We start from the raw sequence: 13,797 nt of genomic DNA, 5'->3' as shown, positions 1-13,797 counted from the left end.
ATCAGGGAGTGACACTCTGGCTTGGCACCTTGTGGCAGGGTTAGAGTCCCTGAACAGAGCCAAGGAGAGGCTACCGATAAAGCTTCAGCCCAGTTGAAGTGAAGATCCAAGCAATCTGAGATGTCAGCATCACAGGACATCTATCAAGAACAGCAACAGCTGCTGTGGGGTGAGGCCAATTTGAGTCTAGGAGACAAGCTGTGTGTGCTATGGACGGCTTTCCCAGCACTGTGGAGGAGCCCAGAGGATGGTTAGTGAGTCCCAGAAGGCTGACACTGAGATTTTTCATGTTCGGACTTTGTTGAGTATGATTGTGTGTGCCCTGGTTCATCCTTTTTGGGACAAGAAAATATTTAAATTAGTATTTATTTTACAGGACCCTGCAATTACATCTTTGAACTTTTAAAGGGATTTTGGAGTTTACAGAGACTTTGGACTTTTACAGAGACTATATTTTCTAGAAATTTTGAAAATGTTAGAGAAGCCGGATATTTCAGAGATTGGATATTTTGGAGAGGCTTTGCATGTTGAAAGTGTCTGAGCATTTAAAGGAGCTGGAAGTTACAAAGAATGTGGAAGTTTTGTATTAAGATGTTGATAACACTGTGATACCTTGGGAACAAAACAAAAACAGACAAGGTTATACTGTATCTATGATGTGTTTGTGTGTCAACTCAAAAAAGGGTCAAATTTGCAGGCTGCTTTGTTTTGTTTGTTTCTTTGTTTTGACATAAGGTAGACCATTTGGGAGAAGGGAAGGGAATGTCCTTTCTGATAATTCCCCCACCAGATTGACGTGTAGACACACTTGCAGTGAATTTTATTGATTGGTGATCTATGTGAGAGGGCACAGCTCAGTGTGAGTGGAGGCTGTGGACTGATGGATACTTAAGAATAAATACCAGGAAAGCCATTTAAAAAAGCAGTGAATAGCACTCTTCCATGATTATGTATCAGATCCTGCCTGTGTGTACCTGCCTTAAATTACTCCTCCAACTACCCTGGATAAGGAATTATTAACAGTAAATTTGAAATGAAGGCTTTCCTACCCAAGGTAGGTTTGGTCATGATGCTTTAGTTAGTCTAATAAAAGAAACTGTAACAATTCAAAAATATATACAGCAAAAAAATATATATATACAGCATATTATAAATATAAACTTATAATTATCATATCAGGAATCTGGAGAAGTATCAGCCCTCAATTATCAAAAGAGAGTATGTGGGTTCATATAGAGCCTGGCTTTCAGGACATAGTTTGGCCACCTTCATTTGACTCTGTGATTTGGGATAGCCCCAACTTTCTATCAACTGTAGTTCAGTTTCCTTCTGACTTCACATCCTGAAGGAAGACATGGAGTATGCTCCTGCTGACATTTGCCCACTTTGCCCTTCTCTCGGAGGATGTTCTGGATTGAGAGTAGAAACATGGAAGATGCACTTACAGAGTATCACTCAAAACTGAATTGTCTATGAGAGTTCTCTTGAAAGGTGGTGACTGGACCTCATACTAAGAATGTTCAAGGTCACAGTTGGAGGAAATGTCAGATTGTGGGTGGAATGAGAAATGTCTGGATTCACAAATCACAATGGCCAACATTTGCTATATAAATATATTAAGAAACTTGGTTTTACACTCAGTAAATAAAGTAAGGATAGCCCCAAATAGAATAAGTGCATACCCAAACCATGGGACATATTTCACTGGGAAGGACTGGTTTCTTTCACATAATCCTCCTCATTCAAACTCACCCAAAATAGTAAAACTCTCTCTGCAATGTTCCTGGCAATGAAGATGTTGTGGCTGAAAACCAAGTATGATGCTGTTCCTGCTCCAGGAAAACACACACATGCTAATTAAGAAAAGACATCATCACTTCCAGTCTGGGCCCGAGCATAGAGCAGGACCCAGGCGGCAGTTCTGTACCCAACCTCAGAAAACTGAGAGAAAGAGGGCCTCCCAGGAGCTTTAACTCAAGCAGCATCACAGGTAAGGAAAAAGCAACACTTGCTCCAAACAGGGAGTAACCAGGACCCACTGGGACCTAGGAATTCACTCCTGGCCCGGAGCGTGGGCTCCATCCGGTCTGGGCCCGAACACTCGGCAGATCCCAGGAGTCAGCTCTGCACCCAATCTCACAGAACCCAGAGGAAACAGGGCTCTCAGGAGCTCTAACCCAAGCAGTATCTTAGGCTAGGAGGTGGCATTACTTGTCCCATACAGGGGGCAACCGGGACCTACTGGGACCCAGGAATTCACTCCTGGCCCAGAGCACGAGTCCCTTCCAGTCTGGGCCTGAGCACTGAGCAGATCTTGGGTCTCAGCTCTAACCACAACAGCAAAACCCATCCCAAACAGTTCTGACACAACCTAGATAATAGGAAAGATAGGCTCCAGTCAGAGACAGTACAGATAGCACAAAGGAGATCCAGATAGTGAAAGGCAAGCACAAGAACACAAGCACCAGCAACCCAAGGTACTTGCCATCATCAGAACCTAGTTCTCCCACATTAGAAAGTCCCGAACTCCCCATATCACCAGGAAAGCAAGAACCAGATCTGAAATCACTTCTAATGATGATGATAGAGGACTTTAAGAAGGACATAAATAACACTATCAAAAAAATTGAGGACAATACAGATAAACAGGATGAAGTCCTTAAAGAAACACAAAAATCCTTTAAAGAATTACAAGAAAACACAAACAAAAAGATGAAGGAAATGAACAAAACCATCCAGGACATAAAAATGGAAGTAGAAACAATAAAGAAATCACAAAGGGAGATTACCCTGGAGATAGAAAATCTAAGAAAGAAATCAGGAATCATAGACACAAGCATCACCAACAGAATACAAGAGATAGAAGAAAGAATCTCAGGTGCAGAGGATACCACAGAGAATATTGACACAACTGTCAAAGAAAACGCAAAATGCAAAAAGCTCTTAGCACAAAACATCCAGGAAATCCAGGACGCAATGAGAAGACCACACCTAAGGATAATAGGTATAGAAGAGAGTGAAGATTCCCAACTTAAAGGGCCAATAAATATCTTCAACAAAATTATTGAGAAAACTTCCCTAACCTAAGGAATGGGATGCCCATAATCATACAAGAAGCCTACAGAACACCAAACAGACTAGATCAAAAAAGAAATACCTCCTGTCCCATAATAATCAAGACACAAAATGCACAAAACAAAGAAAAAATTTTAAAAGCAGCAAGGGAAAAAGGCCAAGTAACATGTAAAGGCAAACCTATCAGAATTAGGCCTGACTTCTCACCAGATACTATAAAAGCCAGAAGATCCTGGATCAATATCATACAGACCCTAAGAGAACATAAATGCCAGCCCAGGCTACTATACCCAGAAAACTCTCAATTACCATAGATGGAGAAACCAAGATATTCCATGACAAAACCGAATTTACACAGTATCTTCCCACAAATCCAGCATTACAAAGAATAATAGCAGGAAAGTCCCAATACAAGGAGGGCAATCATACCCTAGAAAGAGCAAGAAAATAATCCCCTTCCATCAAACCCAAAAGAAGATAACCACACAAACGATGTCTCCACAATTGGCAAAAATGACAGGAAGCAGCAACACCCTCTCCTTAATATCTCTTAACATCAATGGACTCAATTCCCCAATACAAAGGCATAGGCTAACAGACTGGATACGCAAACAAGACCCAGTTTTTTGCTGCTTACAGGAAACCCACCTCAGCAACAAAGACAGATACTACCTTAGAGTAAAAGGTTGGAAAACAATTTTTCAAGCAAATGGCCCTAAGAAACAAGCTGGAGTAGCCATTCTAATATCGAATAAAATCAACTTTCAACTTAAAGCTATCAAAAAGGATAAGGAAGGACATTTCATACTTGTCAAAGGAAAAGTCAACCAACATGAACTCTCAATTCTGAATATCTATGCGCCAAATACAAGAGCACCCACTTTCATAAAAGAAACCTTATTAAAGCTCAAAGCACACATTGCACCTCACACAATAATAGTGGGAGACTTCAACACCCCACTCTCAGCAATAGACAGATCATGGAAACAGAAACTAAATAGAGATACAGTGAAACTAACAGAAGTTATGAACCAAATGGACTTAACAGATATCTATAGAACATTTCACCCTAAAGCCAAAGAATATACCTTTTTCTCAGCACCTCATGGTATCTTCTCCAAAACAGACCATGTAATTGGGCACAAGACAGGCCTCAACAGATACAAAAACACTGAAATAATCCCCTGCATCCTATCAGATCACCATGGTCTAAGGCTGGTCTTCAAAAATGACAAAGACAATGGAAAGCCAACATTCACGTGGAAAATAAACAATACCCTACTCATTGATAATCTGGTAAAAGAAGAAATAAAGAAAGAAATTAAAAACTTTTTAGAATTTAATGAAAATGATGACACATCATACCAAAACCAATGGGATATAATGAAAGCAGTGCTACGAGGAAAATTCATAGCTCTAAGTGCCTACAAAAAGAAACCGGAGGGAGCATACACTAGCAGCTTGACGATGCACCTGAAAGGCCTAGAACAAAAAGAAGCTAATACAGCCAAGAGGAATAGACAGCAGGAAATAATCAAACTCAGGGCTGAAATCAACCAAAATAGAAACAAAAAGAACTATACAAAGAATCAACAAAATGAGGAGCTGGTTCTTTGAGAAAATCAACAAGATAGATAAACCCTTAGCTAGACCAATCAGAGGGCAGAGAGACAGTATCCAAATTAATAAAATCAGAACTGAAAAGGGTGACATAACAACAGAAACCGAGGAAATTAAAAAAATCATCAGATCCTACTACAAAAGCCTATACTCAACAAAATTGGAAAATTTGGATGAAATTGACAATTTTCTAGACAAATACCAGTTACCAATGTTAAATCAGGACCAGATAAACCATCTAAACAGTCCCATTACCCCAAAAGAAATAGAAGCAGTCATTAAAAGTCTCCCTACAATGTCTTCTGAGGCTTGGCAACTGCAAGATCCTGCTTAGCAACTGCGGATAGACTCAAAGCGGTGTGCCATATCATCTTAAGAATAGCAGGGAGACCATAACGCAAGCAGTGTACCATATCTTCTGAAGAACAGCAGGTAGATCATAATTCAAGGCAGTGTACCGTATAGACCATGACATGTTTCAAGGCACAGGCCAAGAAGATTTTGTACTTTTCCACCACCTGGCCCCTCTTACCCGCTCCCCTTGTAAAACATGCTATAAAAAAGCATTTCATGTTCAAAAATAAATAAATTATTTATAAAAAAAAAAAAAGTCTCCCTACAAAGAAAAGTCCAGGACCAGACGGTTTTAGTGCAGAATTCTATCAGACCTTCAAGGAAGACCTAATTCCAATTCTCTTCAAACTATTCCACAAAATAGAAACAGAAGGTACACTACCCAATTCATTCTATGAAGCCAGAATTACCCTCATACCTAAACCACACAAAGACCCAACAAAGAAAGAGAACTTCAGACCAATCTCCCTTATGAACATTCATGCAAAATTACTCAATAAAATTCTAGCGAACTGAATCCAAGAACACATCAAAACAATTATCCATCATGATCAAGTAGGCTTTATCACAGGAATGCGGGGTTGATTCAATATATGAAAATCCATCAATGTAATCCACTATATAAACAAACTGAAAGAAAAAAACACATGATCATATCACTAGATTCTGAAAAAGCATTTGACAAAATTCAACACCCCTTCATGATAAAAGTCTTGGAAAGATCAGGAATTCAAGGTCTATACCTAAACATAGTAAAAGCAATATACAGCAAACCAGTAGCCAGCATCAAACTAAATGGAGAGAAACTTGAAGCAATCCCACTAAAATCAGGAACTAGGCAAGGCTGTCCACTCTCCCCCTACTTATTCAATATAGTATTGGATGTCCTAGCCAGAGCAATTAGGCAACAGAAGGAGGTCAAAGGGATACAAATTGGAAAGGAAGAAGTCAAAATCTCACTATTTGCAGATGATATGATAGTATACTTAAGTGACCCCAAAACTTCCACTAGAGAACTCCTAATCCTGATAAACAACTTTAGCAAAGTGGCTGGATATAAAAATTAACTCAAGCAAATCAGTAGCCTTCTTCTACTCAAAAGATAAACTGGCTGAGAAAGAAATTATGGAAATGACACCCTTCACAATAGTCACAGATAATATAAAATACCTTGGTGTTAACCTAACCAAGCAAGTAAAAGACCTGTATGACAAGAACTTCATGCCCCTGAAGAAAGAAATCGAAGCATATCTCAGAAGATGGAAAGATCTCCCATGCTCATGGATTGGAAGGATTAATATAGCAAAAATGGCTATTTTGCCAAAAGCCATCTACAGATTTAATGCAATCCCCATCAAAATTCCCACTTAATTCTTCTCAGAGATAGAAAGAGCACTCTTAAAATTCATTTGGAATAACAAAAAAAAAAAAACAGGATAGTGAAAACTACACTCAGCAATAAAAGAACTTCTGGGGGAATGACCATCCCTGAATTCAAGCTGTACTACAAAGCAATAGTGGTAAAAACTGTGTGGTATTGGAACACAGATAGGCAGGAGGATCAATGGAATAGAATAGAAGACCCAGAAATGAACCCCCATACTTGATCTTTGACACTTGATCTTTGACATACTTGATCTTTGACAAAGGAGCTAAAACCATTCAGTGGAAAAAAAGACAGCATTTTCAACAAATGGTGCTGGTCCAACTGGAGGTCAGCATGTAGAAGAATGCAAATTGATCCATAGTTATCTCCTTGTACAAAGCTCAATTCCAAGTGGATCAAGGACCTCCACCTAAAACCAGCCACACTGAAACTAGTAGAAGAGAAACTGGGGAAAAGCTTGGAACACATGGGCACAGGAGAAAAGTTCCTGAACAGAACACCAATGGCTTGTGCTCTAAGACCAAGAATTGACAAGTGGGACCTCATGAAACTGCAAAGCTTCTGTAAAGCAAAGGACACAGTCAATAGGACAAAGCGGCAACCAACAGATTGGGAAAATATCTTCCACTTTTCTCCTCAGCCACTGTTCTAACATATGATGAATAATAGAAACAAACTCCACACATATTCTATCATAAGAAACACCTTTTTCTCTGAAATTGGCATTGGGATCTCAGGCAACTACTTCCTTCTTCTCTTCCACACATCCTCATGTTCATTCGTGGACAGAGGTCCAGACTCACTGACCTGCACATTGGTCTCTTGTCCCTTATCCACCTGCTGATGCTACTTGCCATGGCATTCATAGCCACAGGCATTTTTATTTATTGGAGGGAATGGGAAAACATTGTATGTAAATTTCTTCTCTACATGCACAAAAAGTTTAGAGGTCTCTCCCTTTGCACCACCAGCCTGTTGAGTGCCTTCCTCACTCAGGTTATCATCCTCAGTCCCAGAAGCTCCTCTTTAGCAAAGTTCAAGCATAAATCTCCCCATCAGACCTCATGTGCTGTTCTTTTCCTGAGAGTTCTTTATACATTCATTAGCAGTCATCTCTTACTATCTGTCATTGCTATCCCCAATTTGACCAGGGATGACTTTATTTATGTTACTCAGTTCTGCTGTATTCTACCCTACGTTAATTCTACCAATCCATGGGCATGAGAGATCTCTCCATTTTCTGAGGTCTTCATCTATTTCTTTCTTAAGAGACTTGAAGTTCTTTTCATTCAATTCTACCCATATTCTTACTCTTTCCATCTTTGCAGATATTCTCTCCTGTTAGTCATTGACAACACTCAGTCTGTTAATGTAGAACCCAACATTAGTGTACTTTCCCTAACTCCTCCATTGGGGTCCCTGTGCTTAGTCCAGTGGTTGGCTACCAGCATCAACATCTGTATTTGTCAAGCTCTAGCAGAGCCTCTCCAAAGAAAGTTGTATCAGCCTCCTGTCAGCAAGCACTTCTTGGCATCCATACTTGTGACTGGGTTTGGTGTCTGTATATGGGATAAATACACAGGTGGGGCAGTTTCTGGGTGGCCATTTCTTCAATCTCTGCTCCACATTTTATCCCTGTATTTCATTTAGACAGGAGCAACTCTGGGTTAAAAAAAAAAGTGGAAATGTGTGGGTGGCCCCAACCCCCAGCTTGGAGCCTTGCCTAGCCTCTGGATATGGTCTCTACAGGTCTCCATCCAGTTTTTAGGCATTTCAGCAATCTCATTCCATTTTAGACATGGGATCCTCTTGCTTTCCTGGCATCTGGGACTTACTGGTGGCTACACCCAGTTTCCCATCCTCCATTGCTACACACCTCTGTTCAATTTCCTGACCATCTGTATATCATCTCCTTCTCCTCCTATACCTGATATAGCCCACATTTTCCCCTTTCCCTCCTCTCTTTCTCCCAAATTCCTCCCACCTTCTACCTCCTGTGAGTATTTTGTTCCCCTTTCTAAGAAGGACTGAGGCATCTACACTTTGGCCTTCTTTCTTCTTGAACATCATATGGTCTGTGAGTTCAACAATGATTCTTCTGAACTTTTTGCCTAGCATCAACTTATCAGTGAGTACATATGATGTGTGATGTTTTGTGACTGGGTTACCTCACTCAGAATGATATTTTCTAGTTCCATCTGTTTGCCTGGGAATGACATGAAGTCATTGTTTTTAATAGTTGAATAGTACGCCATTGTGTAAATATAACACCTTTTCTGTATCCATTCCTCTGTTGAAGGACATCTGGATTGTTTCTAGCTTCTGGCTATTATAAATAAGACTGCTATAAACATAGTGGAACATGTGTCCTTCTTATATGTTGGAACATCTTTTGGGTGTAGGCCCAAGAGTGATTTATCTGGATCCTCAGGGAGTACTATTCCCAGTTTTCAGTGGAAACACCAGGCTGGTTTCCTGAGTGGTTGTACCGACTTGCAATCCTACCAACAATGGAGGAGCATTCCTCTTTCTGCACATCCTCACTCTCTACTGAGTTTCGAACCTTAGCCATTCTGACTGAAGTGAGGTAGAATCTCAGAGTTGTTTTGATTTACATTTCCCTGATGATTAAAAATATTGAATGAACATTAATTTAGGTGCTTCTTGGGCATTTAATATTCTTCAGTTTTACAATTCTGTTTTTAGTTTGATACCACATTTTTAATAGGATTATTTGGTTCTCTGGAGTATAACGTCTTGAGTCCTTTGTATATATTGGATATTAGCCCTCTGTTGGATGTAGGACTAGTAAAGATCTTTTCCAAGTCTGTTGGTTGCCATTTTTTTCTATTGACAATGCCATTTGCCTTACAGAGCCTTTTCAATTATATGAGGTCCCATTTGTCTATTGTTGATCTTGGAGCATAAGCTGTAAGTGTTCAGTTCAGAAAATTATTCCCTGAGCCCACACGTTCTAGTCTCTTCCCACATTTCTCTTCTATTCAATTCAGTATATTTGGTGATATGTGGGGATCCTTGATCCACTTGGATTTGAGCTTTGTACAAGGAGATAAAAATGGATTTATTTGCTTTCTTCTACAGGCTAACCACCAGTTGAACTAGCACCATTTGTTGAAAATACGGTCTTTTTCTATTCACTGGATGGTTTTAGTTCCTTTGTCAAAGATCAAGTGACCAAAGCTGTGTGGGTTCATTTCTGGCTCTTCAAATCTATTCCATTGATCTACCTGTACAATACCATGCAGTTTTTATCATGAGTGTTCTGTAATTCAGTTTGAGGTCAGGGATGGTGATAAAAACTACATTTCCCAATATCCTTTGCAGGTCAGAAAAGGCATGAGTGATCTGGCCAGTGCTTACTAGGCTGAAGCCACTGGGCTTTTGATTCTCTTCATCTCCTAGAATCACGCCTGACATTTTGTTACTTGTAGTGTTTAAATCCCATTCCATTTTGTTGACATTAGACACTTTACCAGGCAGTGTGACTTATTAAAAATGAAGACAGTATATGTAACCTCATCTTTTACCATCATGTCTCCTCCTTTCACTCAATGTTTGAGTTATTTCTTTCAGTAAAATTCCTAAAACTGGTGCTATTCAAGTATAAACAATAACTTTGAAAGGACTGGAATGTGTATTTAACATTGAGACATTTCTGTGAATTGTTCTTTTAAAACATTGAGTGACACACAGTACTGTCACCTATGAAAACACACATGACGAGAAGTGATATTTCACTTCTAATGCAAAAGCTTATTTCAGGCTTGTGTTTTTATGCCATTAGCTAATACCAAAGACACGCATGTCTGGTCTGATATTTACCTTTCGTTTTTGCACTCACAGCAAACTCACCCAGGAGACACAACACTGGAGCTGCCTTTGCAGCTGAGTGTCAGAAGTGAGTATGGTGCTGGTAGGACCCCAACAAGAGCTTTGCTTCCCCAAGAGAGACTGCAAACAAGATTCAGATGAGCAGAGAGCAGTCTTCAAATCTCTGTTTAGTACATGTTTGTCATAAGGTTTTATTATTCCAAAATTACATTCTGGTGTTTTTAGAGTCTTGTCATTATTCCATTATATGGGGAATAATTTAAATCTCTGTGTGTGTGTGTGTGTGTGTGTGTGTGTGTGTGTGTGTGTGTGTGTGGTGTGTGTGTGTGTTCAAGTCTGTGAATATAGGCAACTATGCATCATGGTATGCTTGTACAGGTCAGATTTCAACTTAATTACACTGGTCTTCATTTTTCACATTGTTTCTTTTGGGTCTCTTATTTTTCTCTACTATGTGGTCCAGGGTAAGTAACACAGAGATTCTGGGAATTCACCTCCTGTCTGCCCATAAGAACTCTGAGGGTAAAAGATGCCTTTGTCTAGTGATATGTAGATTCTGGATATCTGAACTCAGGTGCTGGGTATATGGACTCAGGTCTTTCTTGTAAGTGAATACTTTATCCACTGTACCTCAGGAGCACTAGAGACAATGCTCTGATATCTGTATGAAGATAATATGTCTTTATTATTAGGAAGTACCAAGCCCACATGAAGATGCCATTTGAACACTCTACTTAATAAGTGCTAGTGAGGGCATACATATCATATGTCCCATAAATATACAGATCTAGAACACTTGTTTTTCTGCTGAATTGAAAGTCTATCAATCAAAAACAAAAAATTGTTGCCTCTTTATTAAACCTCACAAATGGGATTTTACTTTGTGTGTCTGAGTCTAACTGTATTGCCACTCTCTGTCAGCCAATCCACATAAAACTTACTTTTCTCTCACTGAGTTATACTTTCCACACAAATTTATGGCTTTTCTGTTGTTCCACTTTTGCTGGAAACAACTGAGGGCGAGACAACGAAGCTGAAGCCAGAAATCCACTTATTGTATAGAGACAAGGTGTCCAGAGGACATCAGTTCAAAATCTGAGCTCCCAGTAAATTTTAGAAAGATTTTTATGCTCCCTGTGTCTCCATGCTTTAGCAGTCTAGAGTGACTTGTGTGTGATTGGCTTATTAAACTCTTTAGTAGAGTTTGTCCAACTGCCCCATAACCAATAATGTTTTCCCAAGCAACTTTTACCAGAAGCTATTTATATGGCAGACTGAAGTAGAGGAGCAGGGTTTCAGGAGAGGTGTGGGGTAGAGTCTTGAACCACCAGGGAGCTGGCCAGTGTGGTGTGGATATTTCCTGTTGTTCAGGGCTCCATCACACAGGACCCTGTGCTGGAATTGCCTTGCACTTAAGGATTGAACACTATCACATACCATTGAAAGGCTATGTTTTGGTGATATGTTCTGTTAGTTGTAGATCATTTTAAATCCTGAGAATTATAAATCTTGTTATTCTTAGTATTACAGTACAAGTCACTATGTGCATTTTGTACATAATTCTGTCTTGAAAGCTTTGTGTGTAATTGCTTTTCTTTCTGGACCATAACTTGACTTATGGCAAGAAATGTTTCTCTAATTTGTCAAAATACATAACAGAAAAATGAAATATCAAAATGTATTTGAAGTGGTCAAACACTTACAAAGTGTGTGGAATATCTAAGAGAAAGATAATCAAGAACTACCTAACAGGACTCCCTTAAGGACTCATTGAGAAATAAATTAAAAGATAAAATAAAATATTAAACTCCCTTTTCATATGTCAAAGTGTTTTGTTAAATATTCCGTTACATGATTACCAACATGTTGGCTAAAATAAATCATTTTAACAGAAAAACAACTTCATAGTTCACATCTGGCAAAGCATATAAACAACACAACATGATTGAGAATTCTGATACCAATACATTGGCTCCTCTTAAAGATTCTTGCCCAACAATAATATTCAAATATTTATCACCTTCTTACACATGGACCTCAAAAAGTTAACTATATGCTTTTCACTGCTCATAAACACAAAAGGGCTGACTGTAGCATACATGTGCATCAAAAATATTTGGATAGAGTAAGATGTTGGATCATTGAAGAACATAGTTCTTGAGCAGGAGACAATGCTGTCAAAGATGGACATCAGCACAAAGAAGCTCATGAGCATCAGGATGGTCTGGGTGGCCCTTTGCTCTGGCGATGCTTTTGGGGAAAGGCTGGTACCTTGTAGATGCTGGGCCTGTTTCCTGTGCCTGCACAAGACAGTCACCATGTACGAACTTGAGAGGACCATGAGAGTAAGTAGGAAGACTTCCCTGATGGCCAGCAGTGCAGACAACGTGCTTTGCATGACGTAACTCAAGGGTAGTATAGAGCAGGACTGAGTAACATAAATAAAGTCATTTGTGGTCAAATTGGGGGTAGCAATGATTGATACCAAGAGGTGACTGCTAATTAACATATACAGGACACTTAGCAAAAGAATGGCACATGAGATGTAATGGAGAGATTTATGCTTGAACTTTGCTAAACAGGAGCTTCTGGGACTGAGGATGATGGCCTGGAGGACACTCAACATGCTGGTGGTACAAAGGGAGAAACCCCTCAAAATTCTGTGCAGATAGACAAGGAATTTACATATGATGTCATCCCATCCTGTCCAATAAATAAAAATGTCTGTGGCTATGAATGCTATGACCAGTAGCATCAGTAGGTGGATTAGGGACAAGAGACCAATGGGCAGGTCAGTGAGTCTGGATCTGTGCCCACGAATAAACTTGAGGATGTGGAAGAGAAGAAGGAAGCTGTTGGCTGAGGTTGCAATGCCAATTTCGGAGAAAAATGTGTTTCTTATGTCAGAATTAGTGTGGAGTTTGATGTTCTTATTCATCATATATAAGAACAGTGGCTGAAGAGAAAAGAATAGAACTTCACTCATCCCTCCTTGGCAACTCTTCTCCCCTTACCATAATCCAATGAAGACCTCAGCTCCACCTCACACTCCACAGACTATCTCACTTGTCCTAACCTGAGCCATGGTTGGGGTCCTGTGTCCCATGTTTGCTGCATCAGTGTGTGAGCTCCTTCAACATTAAATACTGCACACATCATAGATTATGTCTTTTCTTATTTAGCATGTATGGGTTTTCCTGGAGCAGGAACAGCATCTTACTTGTTTTTCATCCATAACATCCTCACTGCCAGCAACACTACAGACAGTGTTTTATTATTTTGGGTGAGTTTGAATGAGGAGGATTGTGTGAAAGGAACCAGTCCTTCCTAATAAAAGACATCCTGTTGAATGGGTATGCACTTATTCTATTTAGGGATCTATTTACTCAATTTATTGTAAAACCAAATTTCTTAATATGTTTATATAGCAAATGATTGGAATTGTGATCCATGAATCCAGATGTTTCTCATTATACCCACAATCTGCCATTTTTTCCAACTGTGACCTA

General features: G+C 39.5%; 1 protein-coding gene and 1 pseudogene across 1 annotated transcript; one reads left to right on the top strand and one right to left on the bottom strand.

The window, feature by feature from the left end:
- Window positions 1-7,070: 7,070 nt before the first annotated feature.
- On the top strand, window positions 7,071-7,788 carry LOC114633124 (annotated as a pseudogene).
- Window positions 7,789-12,210: 4,422 nt separating this feature from the next.
- LOC114633136 (vomeronasal type-1 receptor 45-like) lies at window positions 12,211-13,298 on the bottom strand. Its single transcript, XM_028781749.1, has one exon. It carries the CDS (start codon window positions 13,272-13,274, stop codon window positions 12,294-12,296), a length of 981 nt encoding a protein of 326 aa, XP_028637582.1. The 5' UTR covers window positions 13,275-13,298; the 3' UTR covers window positions 12,211-12,293.
- Window positions 13,299-13,797: the final 499 nt, after the last annotated feature.

Source organism: Grammomys surdaster, unplaced genomic scaffold, assembly GCF_004785775.1.
Source record: "Grammomys surdaster isolate TR1022 unplaced genomic scaffold, NIH_TR_1.0 531, whole genome shotgun sequence".
Classification (NCBI taxonomy): domain Eukaryota; kingdom Metazoa; phylum Chordata; class Mammalia; order Rodentia; family Muridae; genus Grammomys; species Grammomys surdaster.
This window is presented reverse-complemented; position numbering and strand designations above follow the sequence as displayed.